The following is a 26266-nucleotide window of genomic DNA, read 5'->3' as shown; positions in this document are numbered from 1 at the left end:
ATGACAATTCACAAATATTTTAAAAATTAGATTCTGCGTTCATGGAGAGAATATGACCTGGCTGTAATGATTATAAATTATGGGAAAAAGATGTTGGATGTCACATCAGAGTGCAGATCTCTATTTGGTAATGCTGAGCTGGATGAAATACCAGAGGAGGTAATTGTTTTCGTTTGTCACTGATTTTTTTTTTTAATTTAACAGAGATGGAGAGAGAGAGAAAGAGTGTGGGAGACTGAGAATGCTTTAATTTGCTGGTTCACTCCTCCAGTGCCCATCATTATGGAGCTGTAATGCAGCTGAAGCCAGAAGCCAGGGGCCAGGAGCTCAGGGAAGCTCTCCGGTGCAGGTGGTAGTAACCCAGTTACCTAAGCCTTCCCCATTGTGTACACTGGCAGCAAGTTGGAGTCAGGAGCCAGAGGACAGCATTGAAACCAGGCCCTCTGACACAGAATACAGGAATCCCCACTGGTATCTCAAATATCAGGCCGGATGCAAACCTATTTTTTGTTTTTAAACACATATTTAATTGAGTCTTGTAGGTTTCATAGATTGGTTGGTTTTTAATTCATCATGTTTACACAGAAGAAAGATAATATGATGAAGAACATTGCTTTTGTCTTTGAGTTATGGTCAAGAAAATGAAATCTATGCAAGTGTACTGAATAGTCCTTATAACTCTTACTGATCATGAGTTAAGTGAACCAAGAACTTCCTATACCTCAAGGCTAGGGATTGTACTGAAAGGCCTCTGAGGACTCTTCTGAAGCTAAGATGTCATTGTTCAGGGTCTTGACTATAGTGAGTACATGTCAGAGCACTTCCCCTTGTGTTCAATGTAGATTTTTGAAACTCATGGCGACACTTAAGTTCTCTTCTTTAGAAGACTGGTAATTTTTGAATCTAACTTTTGGCATCTGCCTCCCCCCACACATGGTTTTTTGTAAGAGCTTATGCTTAATTGCATTTGCTTGAAAGTCTGCAGTTAAATGTTTTTGTGGGTCAATTATTGAAATGTCACTGGTTTCTGAGGTGCAGTGGGAATTACTTGAAATCGCATCAGCGGCTTGGGTGAGAGTTGACTCTTGCTTCCAACCTTGTTTCAGAGAGAGTAATCCTACTTTTAACTATTGTATACATTGAGTTTTCAAAGAAGGGTTTGCTTGCCAAAAACCTTCTAAGTCACTTCTGCTATTTTGGATAACTTTTTTTTTTTTAAATCAGTAATACTTTTTGAGTAGAAGGAAACTGTTGTGTCTAGAGGAAGTTTTGATTAACACAGAGACATCGGATTTTAAAAATTTGTTTGTTTCTAATTGTTTCTTTTGTATTCAAGTGTTGACTTTCAGAAGCCATCATCCAGGCTGTTTATGTTAATCAGGCCTTGACACGGGATGCTATCCCCTGCCTCAAGCAGTTGTTTAGGACCTCATGCCTCGCCCATTCAAACCCCTGGCCCAGCAACGTTTGATACTTGTTCCTAATGAAAATCATAGAGCCTGTTCACCTTACATAGTGAGAAGTATTTAGAGCAACCTAAGGTCCCTTTAGGTTACAGGGGCATTTGGAACTTGGCCTTGGAGAACAGGAGATCTTGACAAATCCATTCCCAAGCTCTGTCTGAGCAAGCATTACTGGTAGCCAGAGGCAGACAGGCCAAGGCACTTATATGACCATTCCAGCAGTGTGCCATTGAAAGACAAAGAGGCAGAGGCTATTATTGTTACAAAGAAGACTTCTGTGGGAAAAACAAGACAAAGCAAAATGAAAAAAGAATGAGAGCATATATTTTTGAGGGCAACTGGTAACCATTGTTTTGAAGATTGTAAAATCACATCCCAGGCTACTTTCCCATGAGTCCAGGTGTTGGAAGGGTGGTTAGTGGGACTGAGGGATTGCAAGGAGGAAGAGAGAGGATAAAGAAACCTGTCAGCTACCCCAAAACACCCAGTACTGAGCCTGCCATTTAGCTAGAATGCAGTAACTGTTATTATTGGTTATTAGTTTTTATTTGGTCATCTACCTCATAGTTCTGAGTGCTGGGCATGAAAGGATGAAGACATCATTAAAGAGAGACAGTTATAACATGTTCACGTATATTCTGATGTTTAACTACTGTTTCTAGACTTCCTCTAAGAAGTCTTTAAAGACTAAAAGGCCCCAGCAGATATTATTGCCTGAAAAAATAAATGAACAGCTGGCCTTGTTGGAGACACACCTACTTAAACTGACAAAACAATGTAAGCTTTTCATTTCTTCTTCTTTTTCTTCTCTTGGTGTACTTCTGTTTAAAATGAGAAAATATTTTGTTAAAAAAGATTGAATGGATTAGTATTTGGTAAACGCTTTAAGGTTTATACAATGCCTTTATGTTATGGCATTAATCCTAACAATCTCTTGTTAATAAGTGATTGCTAGTGTTGTGCCGGTTTTTTGAAACCCCCAGATAATCATCAAGTCTGAAGTCGGTGCTGAGGCAAAAAGGTGGTTTATTCAGGTTAGCCTAGGTAACCCAGCGACCTCCCCCAGCCCAGCATGGCTGGGCGGGGGAGGGGCAGCTGCAGCCGAGGATGCAAGGATCCACAAGGAGGACAAAAGATGCACGCGCCAGAAGAGCCAAGGGAAGGGCCGAAAGCCCAAGCCCCCCAGTTCTTATACATTTCAGGCTATTAATTATACAGTCATGGCTTAGCAGGCTTCTATTGGTGGGTTTAAAACAAGCAATTTTCAAAAAGTACAAATCGATGAGCTATTGGGCTGTGAATCTTATCAAACACCAGGTACCTCCTTCCTGAGGAGTGGTCTGCCTACGTGACCTGCCAGGTGTCACGTAGACTATCAGGCCTGAGGTTCACACAGCCCCCAGCCAAGCCATTAAGGCAGAATCACAAAAGGCAGAAAACGCCTAGGTTCTTCACTAGATGCTTTTTTTTTTTTCATATGTGGCTTATAAAGACTTAAGTGATTGATGTAGGTTTACATAGCTGGTTTGAATTGGAGCCTACGGACTTTAAAGTGGGGTTTCTCAACCTTAACACTTTTGTCGTATGGGGCCAGATGGTTCTTTGATGTGGGAGACTGTCCAAGGTCTTGCATAGTGTTCCCCTCCCCCCCATCTCTCCCATAGGAACATAGCATACTGCTGGTTGTGACAATCAGCCAGGAGGCAAATGTTGCCAGATGCATAGGATGGGAGTCGGAGGGGGTGTTATTGTGTAAATGATTTGGGTCATGATCTGCTAGACCAGAAAATGTAGTGAAAGACTGGTTTTAATTGTATTATCATAACTTCATAATGGACCAAAGTATTAATGTAACAGTTGGTATTTGGAAATGTGCTGCTTGGAAAGGTGCTCCAATGATTAGTTTCCTCATCATTTTAGAAAGCAGGTACTTCAAATCTTGTAGCACAAGAAGAGAGTACCTGGATTTCTCCCAAGTATGAAGCCCTACTTTGTGAGCTGTGGGATTTTGAGAACTAACAGTATAAGCAGAACCTACCTCTCTTAATGTGCACCTTGGTTAAATTGTGGTGGTCGTGCTGCTTCAGGATTCCCTGACTTGGATTTCTTTCTCTTTCAATATGTTCCATGCCTGTTTCAAGCTACACTTGTGAATGAAACCTAATGTTCCATTATTCCCTTTATTAGTCGACCTAGTTTTGGTAAAGCTGTAATCCTGCTGGCTATAAAGGGTGTGATTCCTGAAAATATAAATGTGCTAGAATTACTTTTTTTTCCCCCATAATATCCTATGGATATTTTACTAAGAATTATAATGTAATATTACTGGCTAAACAATAAAATCAAAATAAATATTGTAATTTTGTGTAGTGTTTTTCTGTCTGGTACTCTTTTAAGTATTTTATGTGCCTTAAAATATACAACCCATGTACGAAAATTACATTTGGGGCTCTATTACAATACCCATTTTATGGGAAAATAAGGGAAGCTCAGAGATTCTAAATAACCTTCCAAACCTCCTAATGGAAAAAAATGTGAGGACTGGAATTTTAACCCAACCAGTCTGTTTTCAGCAACGGTGCTACACTTTCCTGTATTTTAAAAGATAATTTCGTTAAAATGGCATTGACATAATTGCTGGGTTTGCTAATAAATAGCAGTTGTCGAATAAGAGACAATCATGCCTTTGAAGCTCTTCTGTTTGGTGACAGACTTCTTAGCTTTTATGGGAAGAATGGAAAGAAAATAATTGTGATTATTGTTTTCCTCTTATCTCCAGACTGTGATGATAGAACTGATTTTTTCAAGGCACATAATTTAAAATAAGAACTTGAGTATTTTCCCATTTTTAAGTTCCCTCTAAAGAATTTCCACCTTTGGGTATTCATGTGAAGCAGCACTACAGCTTACTTACTTTTCATGTCTTAGTTGTTGCACCAGAACTCTCAGGAGCAGAGGACCCTATACTTCTCTACCCTGTTGTTTTGAACTGGTCAGTCAAAGGCGCTGTGAAGGAAGGTAGGTAGCTGACCCGAATGACTTTGTGAATGTCACTCGCTTCACCCTTGAGGATGGTTTATTCTCTGAAGTGTTTCTGTGTCTGCTTAAAGATTTCCTGGGCTCTGGCAGAATGTTTTGTGTTCTTACCCTTTCTTCACAATGCAGAATAATGCATAACTAGGTAATAGCAGACACTTAAATAGGTACCCGATTTAAAGCCTGGGAAGAGATAGCCTTGAGAGCAGCTTATTTTGATAGTGAACAAAGTTATTATGAGTCACCAAGAAGAAAAAAGTTATTTTGAAACTTACAGAACCTTTGAGAAATGTATTAGTGGTTTTCTGTGAAGAAATAACAACATTACTGCTTAAGTTGGAGTGAAAGATAGTAAAATTAGGTAGTTAATTATGATAATCAGTAGTTCCTCCCTCCCAATGAATCATGTTAGAAGCAGCTTTAATAAAATCTTTCTCAACTCTGAGATATTTGAAAAATAAGTGAAATATGCACTGTAAATAATTATTTGACCTTAAAGAACATTTATCCTCAGGTTTTTAAAGTGAAAAAAAATTGCTTATTTGACAAAATGACTATTACTATTAATAATGTTTCAATGCCTTGATAGCTCTGTTTGAACTTCCTTTTTGTTCCAGTTATGAAATTTAAGCAGAGGCCCAGATTCTTGGAATTCTTTACACAAGTTATGCTGAAATGCATGAATGAAGAAAGATTCCACCTTGTGGTAGAGATAACAGTTCCTGTCCATGAATTTTTGAGAAGGTACTTGTCATATCAGTTTTACTTGTTTTTTTTTTTTTTTTAAATGTAACCTTTTACTTTAAGATGCATAAAAACAAGGTGGAATAAACGTAGTTAAAGCAACCACCTGGGGGCAGGTGTTTGAGTTAGTCAAGATCCTGGTTAGGACATGTACATTCCTCGTAGGCATGCCTGGGTGATAGCTGACTCCTGTTGCTAACTCCAGTTTATTGTTAATGCCAGTCACGGAAGGTAGTAGTAGTGATGACTCAAGTTGTTGGGTTCCTGCCACCTGTGGGAGAACTGCATTGAATTCCTGGTTTCAGGCTTTGTCAGTTCTGCCCGGCCTGGGCTCACTGTGTGCACGTGGCTACACATAATACACTTGGTTAATAAGACTAGAATGGGAACAATCTCTTTCTCAAGGAATTTATTTAAACAATTGAGATGCACTTGGGATGCCTGCTGAAGTGTCTAGGTTCAGTTCCTGGTTCTACGTTGGTCCAGATTCCTGGTAGTGTTGTACTCTGGCAGGCTTCAGTTGATGACAGCTTAAGTAGACAGGCCTCTCCCAGTTACGTGGGAGACCCAAAGGGAGTTCTGGGCTCCTGGCTCTGGCCTAACCCAGGCCAGCTGTAATAGACATATAGGAGAAGCAAGTAAATCACAAATAAATTTTAGAAAACCACCTGAGAGATAATGACTGTAGATGGAAAAAATAATCAAAAATGAAAATAATTAAGCAGCTAAAACAAAGAAATGAGGTTAGACTATGTTCAGATTTCTTTTTTTTTAAAATAGAGATTGCCAGTCGCTATTTTTCTTATTAAGAATTATTTATTTTTATTGAAAGGCAAACTTATATAGAGAGTGAGAGACAGAGATAAAGATCTTCCATCTACTCGTTCAATCCCTAAATGGCCTCAACAGCTGGAGCTGAGCCAATCTGAAGCTAAGATCCAGGGGCTTCTTCTAGGTCTCCCAGGAGGGTACAGGATCCCAATGCCTTAGTCCACTGCTTTCCTAGGACATAAACAGGAAGCTGAATGGAAAGTGGAGCAGCCAGGACATCAACCAGTGTCCATATGGGATCCCAGTGCTTGCAAGATGAGGTCTTCACCCACTAGGCTACCGTGCTAGGCCCAACTGTGTTCAAATTTCTAGCAGGAACTGGAGTACATCTTTTGCTTGAATCAAGCTAGATACTAGCATCTGAAGGCCATCATCTCTTTGTCCCACAAGCTGTGGGCAGAGTTCGTTTTTTTTTTTTTTTAATGTGCTCCTAATTATTCTATAATAAGAAGTTGGATCATCCTTGGATTTGTATTTGTGTATGTGAATGAGTTCTCATTGTCTAAGCCTGAATAATAGTCCCATGCCAGGTATGAGATATGCTAAACAAATCCAAATTCTTTTCTGACAACTGGGCTTTGCTTTAGCCACTGAGCGTGAATACATCCCATTTCAATAAAAACAAACATCAGAACATGAGATCTATTTTAAAAATGGCAGTGCAAGAGAAAAGAGACATTTTCTGCAAAACACAAAGGAAGCTGTTCTTACTAAAAGAGGCGTTTCATTTATCAGAACAAAAGCTTGAGGGATATAAATATGCATCTCATATTTTCAAAACACGAGAAAAGAGGAAATTGCTTCTGTTTAATGAAGCAGACCATGGTAATATGATAATTGGTCAGAATTAGAGTTTCATTAAATGACAAAAAATATAGCCAAAATTAGATGTTTTGAAGACTGGAATAATATTTTTTTATACCAAAGACTATCAGAAGACACAGTGTGCAGGCAGATTTGGAGCGCTGACTGTGGAAACACAGCTGAGGAAGCAGAGATGTTCTGCAAGGAAAAGGCGAAAGGCAGCCAACAGTGGCGTAACACCAGTTTTGCAGGTGGAGAGTGGACTGTGGAACTGAGGTCAACACAGAAGTAAAGATTGCAGGTTTCAAGGCTGAGTAGTAGGTGGTCCTCAATGTTCTTCGTCAAGTTGAGGAGTAGCAGAGGTGATCCAGATGTTTACTTTGATAGGAATATCTATCTTTTCATTTTATTTACATGCCCATTTGGTTTAGCTCAGAGGAATTTTCTCATATTAAAAGAGGCCAACTGTATCCTGTTTTTCCCCCAATTTTATGGTTTCATAATTTACATTTAAGTTTTAATATATATGGAGTGCATTTTAGTATTAGTTCCCTACTACTGCTACCCAAGTATATCAGTTGTCCTGGCAACATTTAAGCAATAGCATCTGACATCACTTATTTTTGATGTTATCTTTTGACATTCAGAGTGGCTAAGTCTTCCAGTAAGATTTATAAGTCACAGTTAAGTTATTTCATGAACTTTCATGTGCTTTTGACAAAAAAAAAACTAAAGAATATGGAAATTGCTGCAAGTAAGGCTAATTTGAGAGGTCTGTAACAATACTGAGAGTTTGATATCGCACAAGTAGAAAGATCAAAACAAAAAGGACATAGAAGATATATTTAATATAATTAATGAGATTAATATACATAGCTATTTGAAGCTAAACATTTTTTCTATTAGAAAAAATTTTTTTAATTAGGCAGATTTACAGAGAGAGAGGTAGAGACAGGAAGATCTTCCATCTGTTTGTTCATTCCTTAAGTGGCTTCAAGGATGAAGCTGAGCTGATCGGAATCCAGGAACCTTCTGGGTGTTCTATGTGGGTGCAGGGGTTCCAAGGACTTGTATTATCATAACTCCAAGTCCTTCCCAGGCTATTAGCAGGGAGCTGGATGGGAAGTAGAGCAGCTGGGATATGAACTGGAAACCATACAGGATGTCGTGTCTTGGAGGTATAGAATTAGGCAGTCGAGTTAACAAACTGACACAAGACACTAAACATTCTTTGTAAGTTAAGTAAGCTAAAGCTACAAAATTAGGCTCAATAGATTACCTGAACTAAAACATTTAAATAACACTTTCTCTTAAAGAGCAGTAAAACTGAAACTTTGTGACAAAGTAACAGGTTTTTAGCATAGCTAATTACTGGGATCAGAAAATATAACTTAGAGTTATAGAAAACAGTAACCCTCACATATCAGATGCAGCCAAAGCTGCAGTTAGAGACAAATTCTTAGCTGTTGAGATTTCTCTTATTGGGTAAGAGAAATAAAATTAAATGCATTTTGTTGAATTCAAAAGTTTAGGAAAATAAAAAAATAAACTAAGGGAGCAGAAAGAAGTTACAAATAGAAGTTGAAATTAATCAATTGTAAGTTGGGTTTAAAGTAATCCAATTTAGAACTATTAGAACTGGTTTTATTATGCATAAATTAGGCAAATATCTTGACAGAATAATAGGAAATGGGGAAATGATAATAACTCACACAGAAAGTAGTCATATATTTGGAAATGGCTGAACAAAACTAGGCATTATTATGTATAAGTAAATAATGGTAAATTTTAAAATATAAATGAAAATGATGACTTGAAAAATTTAAAAGATGAGAATTGATCAAAGTAATATTTAGGGTAATTCTTTCATGTCTTAGAAGAATAAATATTTTTTGTTTTATGATCTTGATTATAAACGTTACTAGTAAATTTATCACAGCAGGCTGTGATAACAGAGCCTTACAACAAGAAAACAAAAACTGGGAAATTAATCAGGTCAGTCTTACTTAGTACTATGTACAAGCAGAAATCCAAAATAAAATATTAACACATATTTCCAGCAGTGAAATTGTAGGTTTTTTCTCAATGCAAATAAAGTAAAAAATCTCTGATTTGTTTTTCTAAAGATTTATTTTCATTGGAGAGGCAACTTCTCAGAAAAGGGGAGACAGAGAGACAGACTTGTATGCTGGTTCACTCTCCAAGTGGCTGCAACGACCAGAGCTAAACCAGTCCAGAGCCAGGAGCCTCTTCCGGGTCTCTCATGCAATTGTAGGGTCCCAAGGCTTTGGGCTATCCCCGACTGCTTTCCCAGGCCACAAACAGGGAGCTGAATGGGAAGTGGAGCAGCCGGGATACCAACTGGCATCCTTAGGGGATCCCAGCGTGGGCAAAGTGAAGATTTAGCCACTGTACCATGCTCTGGGTCTGGAAATCTGTGATTATTTATGAACAGTGTTTATCACTGATAATCAAAAAGCCTCTAGTAAATGTCAGAAAGTCAGATAGCGAGATTCAATGACCATTTCCTGGAAGGTAAGGTTAAGAATTTTTGTGTTTTTGTTGTTCAAATAGGCTCAGCAACAGAGAAATGTGTTATTTCTTCCCTTGTTTAACATTGTTCTGAAAGTTCTTTCCAGTGTATTAAGACAAGAAATGGAAACAAAAATATGATTATCTCATGATCTCAAAATCTTTATTAAAACATTTCAACACTGAAATCTGAAATGTGGATTTTGCAAACCATTGATTTTCTTTTTAAGTTAAGAAAACTGATCTAGTATTAGTGATAATGGTCTTGATTATGTTGAAGCATGATTTTTACTGTAATTGGCACGCTACTACTTAAATAAGTACATATTCCACAAATAAATGCATTTCAGGCAAAAGGAGTGATAAAGTATTGATGGAGTTTGGATGAGAGTCATCCGGTATTTGGTGAGGGTGGTGAAATTACCACCGGAGTCCATGATTAAGAATATAAGGTGAAGATGGACTGCAGGTCTTTGGGGTAAGGGAGAACATTAGCAGGTATCTAAGATACATGCTTCCTGCTGGTCTCCAGAAGAAAGAGCTTGCACAAGATGCAGGTTCAGGGCCTGCCATTTGCTGGAAGCCAGAGGCCTACATAGGATTGTTCCTCTGGGGTTTGTCCTCTGCGCGTCTGTCCTGCTGTATTTTCAGTCTGGTTCCTGCTCCTTGTGCTGCGGATTCATCAGCTCTTGTTACATTCCTTTGGAGAAGTCAGCGATTCCTTCATAAGCAGATACTACAGCTTTATTTATTCATGAGACAGCAGCAGTTTGAGATGTTCTTGCATTTTTCTTTTCTTCCTCTTCTTTTTTTTTTTTAGTGATAATGTTCATGAAAGATTTATAATTTCGGTATGTTTTTGCAAATCCTTGCAAATTTTTAAAATCAACTTGTTCTCTCGTGTTAGGAGGAATGAAACCCTTCTTGGAGTCAAAAGAGCAAAACAAAAGGATAGTGTTGTTTCCAAAAAGACAAGGAAACCTGTCAGGAAGTTCAGAGCTGCAGTCATGGAGATTGGAAGAGTAAGTTTCTGACAAGTTTTGATTGTAAGCTAATGACATTAAGAGATATAAGTATCTAGATGTGATTGGATGCTTTAAAAATTTATTTATGGGTAAACACAAGGAAATTAAATAGTATATTTTAACCTTTATCTTAAAAATTTTTTTTTGTCTGTGAAGGTATTTTCGGTAACAAAATTTTTGTTGGGTGGTATGAAGAAACCAGTATCAAGAGACATGCGTTATATATAGCATGTATGTTATACTTAATTTCTCAGGTTTAAATTTGCCTAATTTGTGACTTCTTTGTTATCTCCTCTGTTAAGAATATAGATATAAAAAATAAAAGAAGACAGAGAAAAAAGGATACTCTCAGGGATTTTTTGGCCAAAAATCCAACTATTTTTGAGATGCCGGAACATGAAAGGTACGAATCAATTAATTAAATTAGCTTACATGAGGGTTCTTATGTGTCAGGCCTTATCTGGGTTACTAAGAATGTACTGATGAACCAGATAGATAAAATCACTGCCCTGAAAGAAGTACAGTGTGAGAATTCAGTACCCGTATGTAACATAACGACCAAATCTGGGTCATAAACATTAATTATAACTCTGTGTTGGGAACTTTCACAGTGTTCTAATTATTTTGAAAAAGATGACAAATTCTTGCTGACTATAGGTACCTTATTTTGCTACAGATCACACACGCTCATTCTTTCTAACTAACTGCATCTCTTTTCTGCCACCATCTCTCTATTTCATTTACTTCTTTCCTTTCCTAGTCTCTAACAACTGCTTTTCTTCAATGTTTTTAACTTCTGTATATGAGAGAGAACATGTCATTTTTTTTTTTTCTGTGTTAGGCTTTCACTTAACTTGATCTACTTCAGCTTCACATGTTGCCACAAATGACAAGATTTAACTTTTTTTAAATAACTGGACAGCATCCCATTATATATTTCCCCCACATTTTCTTTATTCTTTCATCCATTGATGTACTCTCAGGTTGCTTCTAAATCTTGGCTATAGTCATGCTGCAATAAACGTAGAAATGCAGGTATGTCTTTGCCATAATGACTTCATTTTTTGAGAGGGGATATATATATATACCCGATATTAGGACTACTGGATCATATAGTAATTTATTTTTTTAAGACCCTTATTTTAAATTAAGATCTTATTTATTTGAAATGCTCAGAGACAGGGGAGAGCAGCTGAGAGAACAGGAGAGCATTCCCATCCACTGGTTCATTCTCCAAACGGCAGCAACAGCTGAGCTTGGTTGGCTGAACGCCGGGGCCTGGAGTCGGGGACAGGGAGGCATTGAATTACTTGAGCCATTACCTGCTGCCTCAAGGGGGCCTGTGGCAGGTGGCTAGATTTGGGAGCAAAGACTTGTATTAGCATTGATACAATCTACAACCTTATTCAGATTGTAGCAATTTAACCTGCAAATGTGTGTGTGTGTGTGTGTGTGTGTGTGTGTGTGTGTTTAGTTCTGTGACATTTCTAGCACTCATGCAACCACCATCATAATCAAGATACAGTAATTTGTACCCTAGCCTGTCCGCAGACCTGCTATGCTAACTTTTTATAGTCATAGCCATTTCTTTTTCTCTGTGTCTTCTAGTCTTTAGCAATCACTTATGTGGGGGAAAACACACAATGGTATGTTACTAATTCAGGAACCAGTCCCCTACTCTTACACAAAGTGGCTGGACATTTCTATATATCCTCAGCAGTATGTGAGTGATCCAGTTTCTTATGCTTTCCAGCATTAAGCACTACCGCCCTTTTGAAGTTGCTCATTAAAATATACATAAGGCCCGTAGTTACATGTTATGGCTTTGATTTTCTTTCCCCTAAAGGCTAGTGATACTGGGTGCTTTCCTATGTCCTTATTGGGCATATGCATATCTGCTTCAGTGAAATATCTGTTCGTGTGTTTTCTTATTTTCACATTGGATTGTGGCTTTTATTTTTAGATTGGCTTTGGGGTGTCATATTTCTAGATCTGAAACCGTGTTGGATATGTGGTTTGCAAACGACTTTTTCCCCAGTCTAAGTGTATAGTTCATTTTCTCTTCCTCTTCACAAAGTCGTTAGCAAAGGAAACACAGATATTTTAGTGAGATCCAGTTTAGCAACTTTTCTGTTAAAGTGTTGTGCTTTTCATGGCAATTCTTAAGAACCATTTAATTAGTCCTAGACTTAGTTTTTTTCTGTGCTCTAATTTTTGTTGTGATCCATTTTGTATTGATTTTAAATTTTTGAATAAGGTGTGAAAATTCCACTGAAAATCATGCTTTTAATCTGTGTATGTATAATTGTTCCTTGGTGGTTTATTGAAAAGACGGCACTTCCACTGTTGGATTGCTTTTGCACATTTTGTGCAATCTGTTGCACACGTCCGTGTTAGCCTATGCCTGGGCCCTTAACTCCGTGCCCTTATTCTGAGTGTCTATACCTGAGTAACCTTTTAGGTCAGGTAGAGTGATTCCTCACACTTCCATTCTTATACAGCATTGTTTTAGCTACTCCAGGTTCTGTACCAGGTCATATATATTTTAGAATAAACTTATCTGTTGTAATATTAAATATGTTTAATTTAAAAAATATAAAATATTAAATATTTAAAACACGATTCAAATATATTATTTAAAATATAAATATATTAAAAGATATGATTTATTACAATATATGATTTCTCTCCGAGGTATTACATTTTCTGTGTTTTTGCATTGACACCTTTGTTATATTTAGGAAATTGCTTTTTAGTTCGCATTTTCTAAGTTTTGTTGTAAATCATGTAGTTTTGTTTAGTGTGCCTTTCTCAGTGATTGAGATGTTTTTCTCCTCTCATCCAATTGTGGAAGAAATTATGTTAAAATGTAAGAGTTAAGCCATGCATGGCAGTTTTTTCTGACACCTTCTGTAACATCAGCTTTGTGGCATTTTCCACACTAGCCAGCTCTCCATTTTTCTATCACCAGCCAAGAAACTACTCTCCTTCACTAAGTTTCTTGTAATGTATCATCTACATAAGTGTTGTACACAGCTGAAATTCAGTTCTGACACCACCCACTGGCAGTTAGGGCGTATCTCACAAGCAAAGGGATAATTTTCAGATGCCAGGCATAAATAGGACACCCAGGTTACTCAGACATTCTCCCAGGCCTTTACAAAGCCAAGGGTCCCCCTTTCAAATTCTAAAATCTGCTGAAGGGCTTAGCAGAGTAGCCTAGTGGTTAAGGTCGTTGCCTTGCATGTGCCTGGATCCCATATGGATGTTGGTTCTTATCCTGGCAGTCCCACTTCCCATCTAGCTCCCTGTTTGTGGCCTGGAAAAGCAGTGGAGGACGGCCCAAAGCCTGCCATTCCTGCACCCACATGGAGACCCGGAAGAGAATCTGGGCTCATTGCAGCTACTTGGGGAGTGAATCATCAAACAGAAGATCTTCTCTGTCTCTGCTCCTCTCTGTATATCAGACTTTCCAATAAAAATTAAAAAAAAAAAAAAGAAAAAATCTGCTGGAATAGCTCACAGACATTGGAAAAAACACTTATGATCACTGGATTATTACAAAGAACACAAAGGAACAGATGAATAGATCTAGAAGATTCCAGAGAAAAGAAGCTTCTGTTTCTGTAGGGCTGGGGTGTGAGTCCAACCCCCTTCCTGGCTTGTGTTTACCTTCAGTAACCTGGAAGCTCTTTGAACCTTGTTCAAGATTTTTTAGAATACGAGGCTGATGTTGTGGCACAGTGAGTTAAGTCACTGCTTGAGATGTTGACACCCTGTATTAGATAATCAGATCAAGTACTGGCTGTGCTGATTTTACTCCAGCTGTAGCTAATGTGTCTGGGAAAGCAGCATAAGATGGCTTAAGTACTTCGGTCCCTACAACTCATTAGAGAGACCTGGATGGATTTCCAGGCTCCTAGTTTTAGACTGGCCCAGTTGTGGCCATGGCAGCCAATTCAGGAGTGGTACAACAGATGAAACTTCTTTTTCTTTTTCTGTATCTTTCTCTCTGTCACCCTTTAAAATAAGTATGTAAATCTAAGAATATTGATTTGGAACCCATTTTTCAGTTACTCTCCCTTCTTGGCTTTGAGGTGAGTCTGGGTTCCTGCCTCTAATCATGTGTCCAATCTTTATGGTGACCTGCCCGCACATTGGGCTGCCTCGTTAGCATAGACTCAGATATGTCTTGTGGGACTTTTGTGAATTACAAAATAAAAGTATATCACTTGGGAAGTTGCAAAAATCCCAAGAGTTTTGTTTCATGAAAAGGTATCCAAGATGAATACATACGAGTGAATATTTTTACCCACTGATTCAGTTTCTGGAAAATGAAATATATCTCTGAGTTTGTGATTTTTTTTTTCCGTTTTCTTGATGGAAATTGTCCGTTTCAGTCTGTTTTCAGATTTACTCATAAGTTATGTTATGTTATTCTCGTTATCTTTTTTACAGTTCTGTTATACCTGTGGTTATATCCTGATTGTCATTGCTGATATCATGAATCTGTGTCCTCTCACGGTTTTGCAATTTGTTTTACCATATTTTTACATTTTAGTCTCTACAGAACCATATTTTTTCATTGTTGACTCACTCTGTTGTGTGCATTTTTCATTACTTTCTTGCTTTTGTATTTATTACTTTCTATGTTTTTGAAAAAATTTGTTTATTTAAAGGGCAGTGACACGTGTGTGTGTGGTGGGGAGAGAGATTAATTTTCTATCAGCTGGTTAACTCCCCAAATAGCTGCAACAGCTAGAGAGAGGCTAGGTTGAAGACAAGAGTCTGGAACTCCACCCAGGTCTCCCACATAGGAGGCAAGGCCTTCCTACCTGATCCAGCTTTTTGCTGCGTTCACAGGCACATTAGCAGAGAGCCAGACTGAAAGCAGAGCAGCCAGGACCTGAACCAGAGCTCAGATGAAGGATGCTGGTGTTGTAAGTGGCAGATTAACCCAGTGCGTTAACCCCGATTAACCCTTGCTGCCCCCCACCACTTTCTGCTTTTTTTTTAAAAAAAGCAGCATTATTGAGACAGTAATTCATGTACCATAAAATTAATTCACAAATTTAAATGCAGTGCAGTGGTGTATGGTATATTCACAGATACATATTGTTCAAATATTACCACAGTCAATTTTCGTATCTATTTATTTTCACCCAAAAGAAACCCTGCACTCCTTAGCTGCTATTCTTCCTCCCCCAAAACTCCCTTCCGTCAGTCAAGGCAACCACTACTCTATTCCATGCATCTTTGGTCTCTGTATTCGGAACACTTTTATGTAACTGGAGTTGTACATACAATATGTAGTGTAGTGTAGCTGGCGTCTTTCACTTAGCATGATTTTGAAGTCTGTCCATACAGCATACATCCATTTTTCTTTTCTCTATCGCTGCAGTGTTTCACTGCATAGATCTATCATACTTTGTCTTTTTTTTTTCCCCTTGCAGCAGTGGATGGACATTTGGGTTACTTCCAGTTTTAGGCTACTCTGTGTAGCAGTGCTGTGAAACCAATTGTTCAGTTTTTAGTGTAGGCAAATTTTCATTTCTCTGGAGTTCCTACCTTCTGTCTTTTGGCTGATTCAGTTATTCTTTTTCAGACTTTCATGTGCTGACTTAAAATTTTGGGATTTTGAGGCATAGAAATTAGCAAATCAAATCAAGATATTTGAGAAAAACAGTGTCATAACTAGCCATCTGATGCTTCTGGAGACATCCGTTGTTGGGTACCCTAAATGGGGGACAATTGCATTGGTAGAAATGGAGGTGTTCTCCGCCATTAATAAGCTGTAGCTGGCTCCCTTCCAAGCCACCTGAGATCTGTCAGTACCTTCTCAAGGTTGGCAGAGGAGATCAACCTTCTTCCAATTTCCCTGAATGTCTCAGCTTTGATGGTGATCCCCTCAGTAGCTGTTGACCTCACATAAGGAGAAGACTGATTTTTTTAAAATTGAAAGTTACAGAATTTTACAATTATAGAATTCAGCTTTTATGGTAGTTATTAGAAACATTTTCCTTTGTTGGGAAACAGCATATTGCTAAGAACAGCAAAAAAAAAAAAACACAAAAAACAAAAAACAAAAAAAACCCCATAAACTTTTAATGAAATGGAATTCAACAAAATACAAAATATGTACAACTGAAGGTAGTAACTGCAGGTTGAAAGGAAGCTTTCTTCTGTCGTTTGTTCCTCAAATGTCTTTTTGGCAACAAGTCTGTCTTTCTTCCCCCATCCCTATTTCCCCCATTTCCCATTTTTCTTTTCTCTGTGTTCATTAGGAATCAGAACTGTATCCATATAAGTTAGCAAATGCTTTAGCTTCATGCTGGGATCTGTTTTTTACTTTTTGTCTTCTCTAATATAAGTCAACTAGAGTGGGAGTGACCAGTTGGGCCACAACACTGCCAACAGCTAAAATGACGGAAGTGGTTTGAAGGAAGGATAATATGTTCTATGAACAACTCTGTGATTGTAGAAGTCGTGGAACTACATTGATTTTGATCAGATTAAAAAATATTGAGTATATGTTGTACTGAAAACCTGGATGGTTAGATAAAACCTAAATGTTTTGTTTTTGGAGCATATAGAATTTGCATTTATGAAGTTACTTCATCTATATTCAGTTTTTCATTTGTTTTCTCTAGACTCTGATGAATGTTAGGCAAAGTTTTGTTCCCTTATTTTATTTTATTTTATTTATTTATTTTTGCCTGAAGGACCAATCCAGGAAAGTATTCTTGTTTAATATTGATGTTAGTTGACAATCTATTTATATATAATCATATATACACAATTTTGTTGTATAATCTCAGGGGCCTTGTTTGGTCTGTTCTGAGACAAAGACATCAGAGACAGTGAAAGGCAGGGTGTAGTGCCTGTCTCTGATGCCAGTCCTTGTTGTTCCAGGGTTGCCCTATTTCATAGTTAGCACTGAGGAAATGAAAGATGAACCAGAAACATTTGCATAAGGGTATCAAATGACCTTTTGACATATTTTGTACAGCTTGAAAATCACTCTTTTTTTTTTAATCAAATATCTACAAGATTCTTTGTAATTTTGTACTATCTTATCCCTTGGCAGAAATAAGAGACCTGATATTAGAAAAATAGCATATCGATGCCTGATACTTTACTTGAATCCAATAATACTAAATTATGTTCAAAGAAAGAGGTTTCATCAAATATTTCTTGAGGAGATGCCCTGGAGGGCTCAGATGAACCTGTACCTGGCAAGCACACACTTCCACCTGCTCCTACAAAAGCTAGGGGAGCGTCCAAAGACGAAGTCTGGCACCTCACATGCGATGGTCAGGTATGGCAACACGTAATATGTTTGCAGTAAAGTGAACAGCTATTACATTTGTTCAGGGCTACAGTGTTCATTTCAACTTTAAAAGAGTTATAGAGTGCCTCTGTCTTTATAGTTGTTATTGCTATGTCTCTTTTATTTCTCACCTCAGAATCTTTTCTAAACAGATGCTGCAGGTGAGTGCTTAGAACTACTCATTTGTGTTTGTCACTCACATACTGCATCCTTCAGTACAAGTATAGTGTAATCCCATCAAACACTTAATGTGAATCACATTATAATTGTCAATAATAACCAAATGCCTTGTTCATTTGGAGGTGTAAGTTAAGCATCATGTGAAAGGAGATCATATTTTCTCATGCAATGTAAGCTTTCATCATTAATTTGACAGGCAGTTCTGAGTTCTGATTGTTTTTGTTTCTCAGTATTGTAGGAGATAAATTAGAAGATAAGTAAACACTGTGGAGTACTATGTAACCATTAAAAAGTGGAGTTATTCAATCAGAAATAGGTCTTCAAAAAATTCCCCCCAAAAAATGTATTATGGAAAAAATAAGCATGAGTTTTAAAATGTTTGAAACTAAAATGAATTTATTTTTCATTCCATTTTTCTGTGGCACTGAGTCAGGTGTAATGAATATGTGAAGACAAACAGGATATGCAAGTAGAGTGTTGTAGGGTACATAACAGCTGTTCACGAATAACAGTAATGAACCATAGACAGCTAAGTAATCATACTTGGCTTCCTGTGGAGATTTCCTTCCGTCTAGAATTAACAGGAAAGCTTTCACTGGGATGGTCACTTGGGTTAGATCTTGATGGATAGGCAAAGTTTGTGCAGATATGAAAGTAGGCAGTCCCTTCAAAAGTATTTATTTATGAACTTTATTTGTGAGGTAAAGGGCCAGAACCAGAAAGAGAAATGTAAGACAGAAATCTCCCGTCCACTGCCACACTCCACGGACATCTGCAACAGCTTCCTGTTGGCTGAAACTCATGTGTGAGCCCCATCCAGGTCTGTCCCACAGGGGGTGGCAGTGCGCAATTATTTGAGCCTTCACTTGCTGCCTCCCAGGGTGAGCATTAGCAGGAAGACAGAGTTGGAGGCAGAGCTGGGGCCTTGAACCCAGCTGCTTTGTGATGCAAGTGGGCATCCCAACTGGCAACTACCTCAAATACCTCGCTGACTGAGAAACAGGAATTTTTTGATACGTAAAAAAACACAGTTCAGAGCCCAGGAAGGAAACCTGGATAAGAACTCCAAATCAGTCTAATGAGAATGTAGGGCATAACAAGAGAGTGGTATGAAATCATTAGACAAGTCGTTTGGTCTCAGATCATGGTGGGTCTGTTAACTCTGAGCTCTGTTTTATATACAAGGGGGGTTATTAAAAGCTTCTGAGGAGGAGGAGAAAGAGAGCCATGATAAGGCATTTCTTTGGCAGAAATATGGAGGAAAAATAATGCAAGCTGAAACATATAATGAACTTGGTCCAAATTTCTGTTGCTCCAGAGCTCAGGTTAAGGTCACTGGCAGATCGAATCTTTGCAAAAACAATGCTCTGGTTAGATTGCTTCTCTATGTGAGCTAGACTAAATGTACATTAAAGAAGAAGTTAGAATGGCAAAAACCTGCTAATGAAAACATGCCAGGAAAGAGGGTCTCTTTTTAAAAAAGCTTTATTTATTGCATTTAAAGTGAGTTGCAAAGAGAAAGACAGAGTGAAAGAGGGAGAGAGATAGATTGCTAGATAGATAAAGAAACTTTCTATCTGCTGGTTACTGCTCAAAGTGCTGCAATGGCCAGGGCTGGACTAGGCCGAAACTAAGACCCAGGAGCTTCATTTGGGCCCCCCTGTGTGAGTGGCAAGAGCTCAAACACTTGGGCTGTCTTGTGCTACTTCTCCCGGGTCAATAGCCTGGACCTGGATCAGAAGTGGAGTAGCTAGGACTGGAACAAGTACCAGCCATCTGGACTTTTATCCTGTTGTTGTAATACTGAGAAGTCTTCTCTGGGCTTCCAGTCATACATGGCCATCACGCATGATCACTTGGCAGTACTGTAAGATAGGAACCAAATTTAACTCAGGGTAACTTGGTGCTAATTTAGATTTTATTAAAATAATTTATTTAGCATTTGCTATTTTTTTTGGTGGAATATTGTTTACTATCTAGACTTTATTTTTTAAAGAAGATAGCTTTAATTATGGACACATCACTCTATAAGGTAGGTATCTTTGGGTTTTGTTTAAATTGGGTGATTTTCAGTTGACATAATTTGTTTTAGAGTACAGAGAGTGAGTATTGATCTTTTATTACCATTTTCAAGTACTTTTTCAGGGACAAATAGTTACATTGAAAATTCCCAAGAGAAAAGTTACGTTATATAACTCGAAATCTTAATGATGAAACATTTAATTTTGATTAAGTGCTGAAGTACATTATGAGCCAAAATTTGAGAGCCACCACCAAGTGTTTTAAAGTAAAAATAGAATATATTGACAGATTTAATTCACTTCTGCTCATATTGATTTTCTTGATGTGATTTTTCCCTCTTTCAGTTTCCGATCATGTGATCCTAATATATTCTCACTATATAATTCAGGAACAGTGTTACCAACAGCAAGACTGACTTTAGAAAATTACAAAGCAATACTTGATTTCCTTCTTACAGCTAAAAAAAGAAAGGCCAACTTACCATCAGGTATAATAAATATGGAAATTACCCCAAGATTTTTATCCACTAATGTATGTACATCCCCTCCCTCCCCTCCTCCATATCTTACCCTCCACCAGAGACACACAGGTGCACCTGTACTCTTGAGTATGTTTTTATGGAGTGGATTCTTGTTTGCTCTGTTTTTAAAATGTTCTTGTTTTTTATGATATCATATGAATTTGGAAATATCTATTTAGTGTTTGACTCTAGATCAAGTAGGCTACAGAACGGGAAGTTATTTTGTTAAATATTGGTAGCCTCCAGTGGTTCAAGATAAATAAAGACTTTATATCAGGCGTTATATTTTAGTGGAAGTCAATTTCCCGACCAGTTCTGTCAGAATACTGATAGCAACAGGCATGAAAAGATCAAACTAGCTGATTGTGTATTCAGGGTGATATTCACACTTGCCCTAAGATATCCAGTCTGCACCTTCTTTGCCAAATGTAAGATGAACGTGGTGACGGTCTCATGGCAGGACCAAGAAGGGCTATTATTCAAGCAGCTGACTGGCTCCAAGAGGTAGAGACATGCATGTGAACAGGGCTGTCACCCTAGTCTCAAACCCATGATGGCCACACTTGGTTTATGTCTGTACCTCTTTCCTGCAAGCATGCTGGATCTTGGACGCGATTCCTAACTGATAATAGAGCTTGAGTAGCACTCATTTCAGAATTAAAAGTGAATTTTGAGTATTACTGTATTATAAATACTGAGTTTTTAACAGTGACATTTTGAGCATCTGTAATGTATTTCTCATTCGTTTCCTTGATGTGCTAGAAGTGCTGATTTGTGTTTGAAGTATTTGACCTTGCTTTCTGGGTTCTTCCAAGATTCAGCTTAGCTTCAACTGGTACCTGCATATTACACTATGTGTATTGAAACATTTGAAAGTTACTGCCCTAGAAACAGTCTGAGTTTTGTATGTAGATTATAACCTGCTCCCTGCCCAAGACCTAGCAGAGTGCTCTGCTCCTGGGACTTACTGAGTAGTGTGGATTTCTGATAATAAGATTTATGGCGAGGGAAATGATCTTCTTGTCCCGCCATCAGGGCAGTGAGTGGCCAGGTTGCTGTACTGCCGAATTCCCAGGGTTGCTACTCAATTTTTAGTGCATGTGTCCTGAGAATGTCCCACTTGGAAGGAAATGAAGAACCATGGAATCCTGACTTTGTCTCCATAACATGAATGTTCATCTTATCTTTGCCTGAGACCTCCCTTTCTCTCTTTGCTCATATCACTAAACCATGTGCACCCTCTTAAGGTCTAATTGTTACCGTCCCTAGAAAAGTCTCCTGATTTTCTTGTGCCTAGGATAATCCTGTCCTTCTTCCAAACTCATGTGCATTTACTGTCTAAATTATACATTCGGTGCGTATCACTTACTGAATTTTGGAAGTTAATTTTGTGTTAGTAATCTGATTTTTTTTGTGTGTGTTGTAGATGCTGAAGAATTTTCTACATTTGTCAATTGCAAAATGAGTGAAGAAAATGTATCTAAGACACAAACAATGAATGATTCTGATTCGCTGTCAGGTCTTAGTGCTAAAGAAAAGGATCGAGCAACCAACATGGGTCCGTTGGACCACTTTGTGAAAATCTTCTTGTATTGCAGGAGAGCGATGGTAATGTCATCCTGCTCTTAAAGAATTTACTTTATTGATCTGAAAGAGAGGTGGAGGGACAGAAAGGACAGGAGGAGAGAAAGAGAAGTGAGAGACAGAGAGACAGAGAGAGAGACAGACAGACAGACAAAGGCTTTGGAAGGTGCAGGTAGGAACCAGGAACCTGGAACTCCATTTGGGTCTTCAGGTGGGCAAAAGAGGCCTGAGAACTCAGGGCATCATCTATTGCTTTCCCAGAAACATTAGCAGTACAACCAGGATTGAAACCAACACTCTGGTACAGGGTGCTGGTCTCATAAGTGATAGCTTAACCTATTGATGTGCTCAATCTTATTTATTAATGTCATAGGCATGTATCTTAGCCTATGAACTCTGATGTATTATAGGTATTGCATTTATTTTCTTACAAAACACAAGTTCAGCCTGAGTCACTTTTGAGGGTTGCCTGTCATGGACCCCCCCCCTCCCCCTCCGGGGCAGAATTGTGTTCCGTGGTGATTTGTGTACCCTGAGGAATGGGAAGCACTCATGACCTCTCACAGGACTTTCTCCTGGGGGTAGTTGGACTTCTTTTCTCTCAAGCATAGGGAAAAAAAATCTTTGCAGGCTGTGGGACAGCCCTGCCTCCATCCCACACTATCCCTCACTTCCTCACTTCTGTTTTCCACTGAGTCTTTTCACAAATACTTTTAAAATTTCCTTTTAAATATGTTGTGATTGATTTTTCAACTTAAAATTGGAATTACCAACTGCACAGAAATAGATTATTTTTTTTTCTTCTAACAGAAAGGGTATATACTTTAGTTTTCTCATGAGTTGAGGGAAAGTCTCATCCTTTCTAGGCGTGAAAGGAACACTTAGCTTCCTGTGTGATCTAGCGAGGAGACAAGAATGACTTTCCACTTTGTGAAGTGAAGTCAGCTTTTTCCCGTGGAGCTCGAGCCCTGGCTCCCCTTCCTCTTCGCCAGCTCCAGGCCCTGTGAGAGCTGGGACTTGATCACCCAGCTCTCACGCTTCTCTCCAAGCGTAGACAGCACGAAGCAGGGTAAGCTGCAGCTTGTGATGCCGCTAGAAGTGTTGGGCTGCTCCACATCCACTCCAGCTCCTTGCTAACATGCCTAGCAAAGCAGCAGAAAATGGCACAGGTGCTGAGGTCCCTGAAGCTGTATGGGAGATGCGGAGGAGGTTCCTGCTGGGTTAGGTGTGTCCCAGCCCTGGCTGGCATGGATACTTGGGGAGTGAACCAGCAGATGGAAGGTTTCTCTATCTTGCTCTTTCCCTTTCCCTCTTTCTCTGTCATTCTACATTTCAAATAAATCTTTTTATCGAACATGTCCCCTGTGCTATGATGCTGCTCCCCACAGTCCCCCTCCTCAATGCCCCAGCCCCATCAAATGTGGCCTGTTCAACTCAACATTCAGATCTCTGCTTTCCTGTCACTTCCTGAGATGGCTTCTGTCTGGATTACCCCATCTAAAATAACGTGTTATGTATTAGTCAGATTCTGATTCAATTCTGTTTTTTTTTTTTTAAATGAAACCGACTTGTTTGAAATTATGTTTTCATTTGTATACTTTTCTGGTGTCAGTTTCTTCTCATAAATTCAAGGAACATGAGAGCAGGCCCAGTTTCTCCTGCTTGCTGGCTGTGTTGTTAGCACACACACACACACACTCACATGTATTATTTATATATATGTATTTATCTATTTATTTTTAATTTTTATTGGAAAGGCAGATATACAGAGAGGAGTGACAGAGAGGAAGATCTTCCATCTGATGATTCACTCCCCAAATGAGTGCAATGGCCGATACTATGCCAATCTGAAGCCAGGAGCCTCTTCCGGGTCTCCCATGCGGGTGCAGGGTCCCAAAGCTTTGGGCCATCCTCGACTGCTTTCCCAGGCCACAGGCAGGGAGCTGGATGGGAAGCGGGGCTGCCGGGATTAGAACTGGTGCCCATATGGGATCCCGGGCGTGTAAGGCGAGGACCTTAACCACTGCGCCACTGTGCCAGGCCCATTATATATATGTATTTATATACACACACAAACACACAGGCAGGCGTTGTACAGACTACTGGTGTGCAAATCCTTATTCAACATGTAATAGATTGGGCAAGTTAGCCCCATGCCTCCGTTTCCTTATCTGTAAATTGAGCAGGATGTTAGCGTATACTTACTTCCAAGGAGTCTCTATTAGAATCACAAGAGAAGGGCCCAGCACCATAACCTAGTGGCTAAATCTTTGCCTTATGGGTACCAGTTCATGTCCTGGCTATTCCACTTCCCATCCAGCTCCCTGCTTGTGGTCTGGGAAAGCAGTCAAGGACGGCCCAAAGCCTTGGGACCCTGCACTCACGCAGGGGATGCAGGAGAAACTCCTGGTTCTTGTGTTCAGATCAGTTCCGCTCTGGGTTGTTGCTGCCAATTGAGGAGTAAACCAGCAGACAGAAGGTCTTAGTCTCTCCTTTTGTCTGTAAATCTACCTTTCCAATAAAAATAAATGAATCTTAAAAAAAAAATCACAAGAGGATATACATAGAAATATGTTGACACAGCTGTTAAGCACGTATAAGTGGTATATAGCAAATTGTGTCCGTCATTTTATCATTGACATGTAAGATCTGCAGAAAGAAGGCAGAGTCATGTAACCTCTGGAACCTTAGGCTCTTTTGAATTTTGCGTCTGACTCAGGTCCTGGCTCATCGTGGTGGCTACTGGACTTTGCTTCAGAACTGCTGTCGGGCCTTCTGGAACTTTACCCGGGAGCTCCAGATACTACTTCAACAGGCCATGGATCTTTGCAAAACATTTCCCATCAGCCAGGATGGCTTCCTCTGTGCTTCTGTTTTACCATTCTACTTGGGAGCCGAATTGCTTATTGACATGTTAATACAACTACAAAGTATCAATTCTATTAAGGTAAGAAAATTTTGGTAATTATTTTTTATTGTTTTTAATTAGAAAAATATCTTTGTACCGTTTAACTTGGAGTAAGTGAAAACTGATATATATTTTTTTTTAGTTTCCACTTGGTTTGTCTGTATTTCATTTATTTCTCATTATTATTTTATTCACAATCTATAACCTGCATTGATGTTAACTGAACATGTTTTAGCCTGAAAACTCAGTTTATTTCAAAGGAAAGGGAAATAACATTTACTGCTACCACATAGACTAACAGTGTGCTTAGTCTTTATAACAATCTTTTCAACAGATAAACAAATGAATCCCAAGAGACATCATCCAACTTACAACTTGATCTTTATTTCCTTAAAAAAAAAATCTGTCTTTGTTCTCTTACCTCAAGTTTGTTGGAATTCACAGCCATTTGAAATCTGGTAGAGTGTGGCTTAAAACGTAGGAATAAAGTGGACATAAGGCAAACATAAAAGTACCTAAATATTTAAAAAGTCAGTAAACATTTAAGCACCTTGAGCTGTGAAGTTTATAATATTTCTAGAGGAAAATATGCAACAGAAGCACCAAAGACAGGAGATAAATAAAATTAAACAATTGCAACAGTTTTACACTTCTGCGGAGGGTGGAACAATGTTAATTTTAAGTGGAAGGTAATAAAATAAGGATATATTTAATAATCTTCAGAGTAACCACACAAAAAGAGAGAAGTAGCTAAAAGGCAATTAAATAAAAGAGGAGTCTAATAATTAGTCACCTCAAAAGAATGCAACTGTGTGGGAGACCCGGAAGGAGCTCCTGGCTCCTGATTTTGGATCAGTTTAGCCAGTTGCAGAAGTGGAAGTGGATGGAAGATCTGTCTTTTTATATCTCCTTCTCTGTATATCTGATTTCCAGTAAAAAAACAAAGACAAAAATAAATTCATAAATGTTTTTATATATAAGCAGTTAACAATTGGAAAACTGAAATTTAAAAATACTGTTTAAAATATCCAGAATATCATTTCAAAAATTTTTAAGATTATGGTGGGAAGAAAGAGAGATAAAGTCTTTTGTTGGTTACGTCACACCCAAACACCTGTACTAGTCAGAAAGGGCTAGGCCGGAGCCCAAGTATCCCATGTGGTTGACAGAGATGAAATCACTTGGGTCACCATGTGCCGCCTCTGGGGGTTCACATTAGCAGAAAACTGGAATTGGGAATGGGGCTGGTGCTATGAGGATCCAGCGTATGGACAAAGACCACCTCGG

The 26266-nt window shown here is 38.6% G+C and overlaps 1 protein-coding gene across 1 annotated transcript in view; it reads left to right on the top strand.

Annotated features, from left to right (window-relative positions):
• CFAP54 (cilia and flagella associated protein 54) overlaps window positions 1-26266 on the top strand; it is a 345554-nt gene that overhangs the window by 107126 nt on the left and 212162 nt on the right. Inside the window, exons 27-36 of the mRNA XM_040980448.1 lie at window positions 31-159; window positions 2126-2240; window positions 4392-4481; window positions 5117-5243; window positions 10318-10432; window positions 10738-10838; window positions 17523-17753; window positions 20312-20454; window positions 21914-22095; window positions 24791-25018. Coding sequence (XP_040836382.1) covers window positions 31-159; window positions 2126-2240; window positions 4392-4481; window positions 5117-5243; window positions 10318-10432; window positions 10738-10838; window positions 17523-17753; window positions 20312-20454; window positions 21914-22095; window positions 24791-25018 — 1461 coding nt within the window. The remainder of the gene's footprint in view (window positions 1-30; window positions 160-2125; window positions 2241-4391; window positions 4482-5116; window positions 5244-10317; window positions 10433-10737; window positions 10839-17522; window positions 17754-20311; window positions 20455-21913; window positions 22096-24790; window positions 25019-26266) is intronic.

Source organism: Ochotona curzoniae, unplaced genomic scaffold (assembly GCF_017591425.1).
Source record: "Ochotona curzoniae isolate NIBS_2020 unplaced genomic scaffold, NIBS_Ocur_1.0 contig_1014, whole genome shotgun sequence".
In the NCBI taxonomy this organism is placed as follows: Eukaryota; Metazoa; Chordata; class Mammalia; order Lagomorpha; family Ochotonidae; genus Ochotona; species Ochotona curzoniae.
The sequence above is the reverse complement of the archived record's forward strand: the minus strand, read 5'-3'. Positions and strand labels throughout refer to the sequence as shown.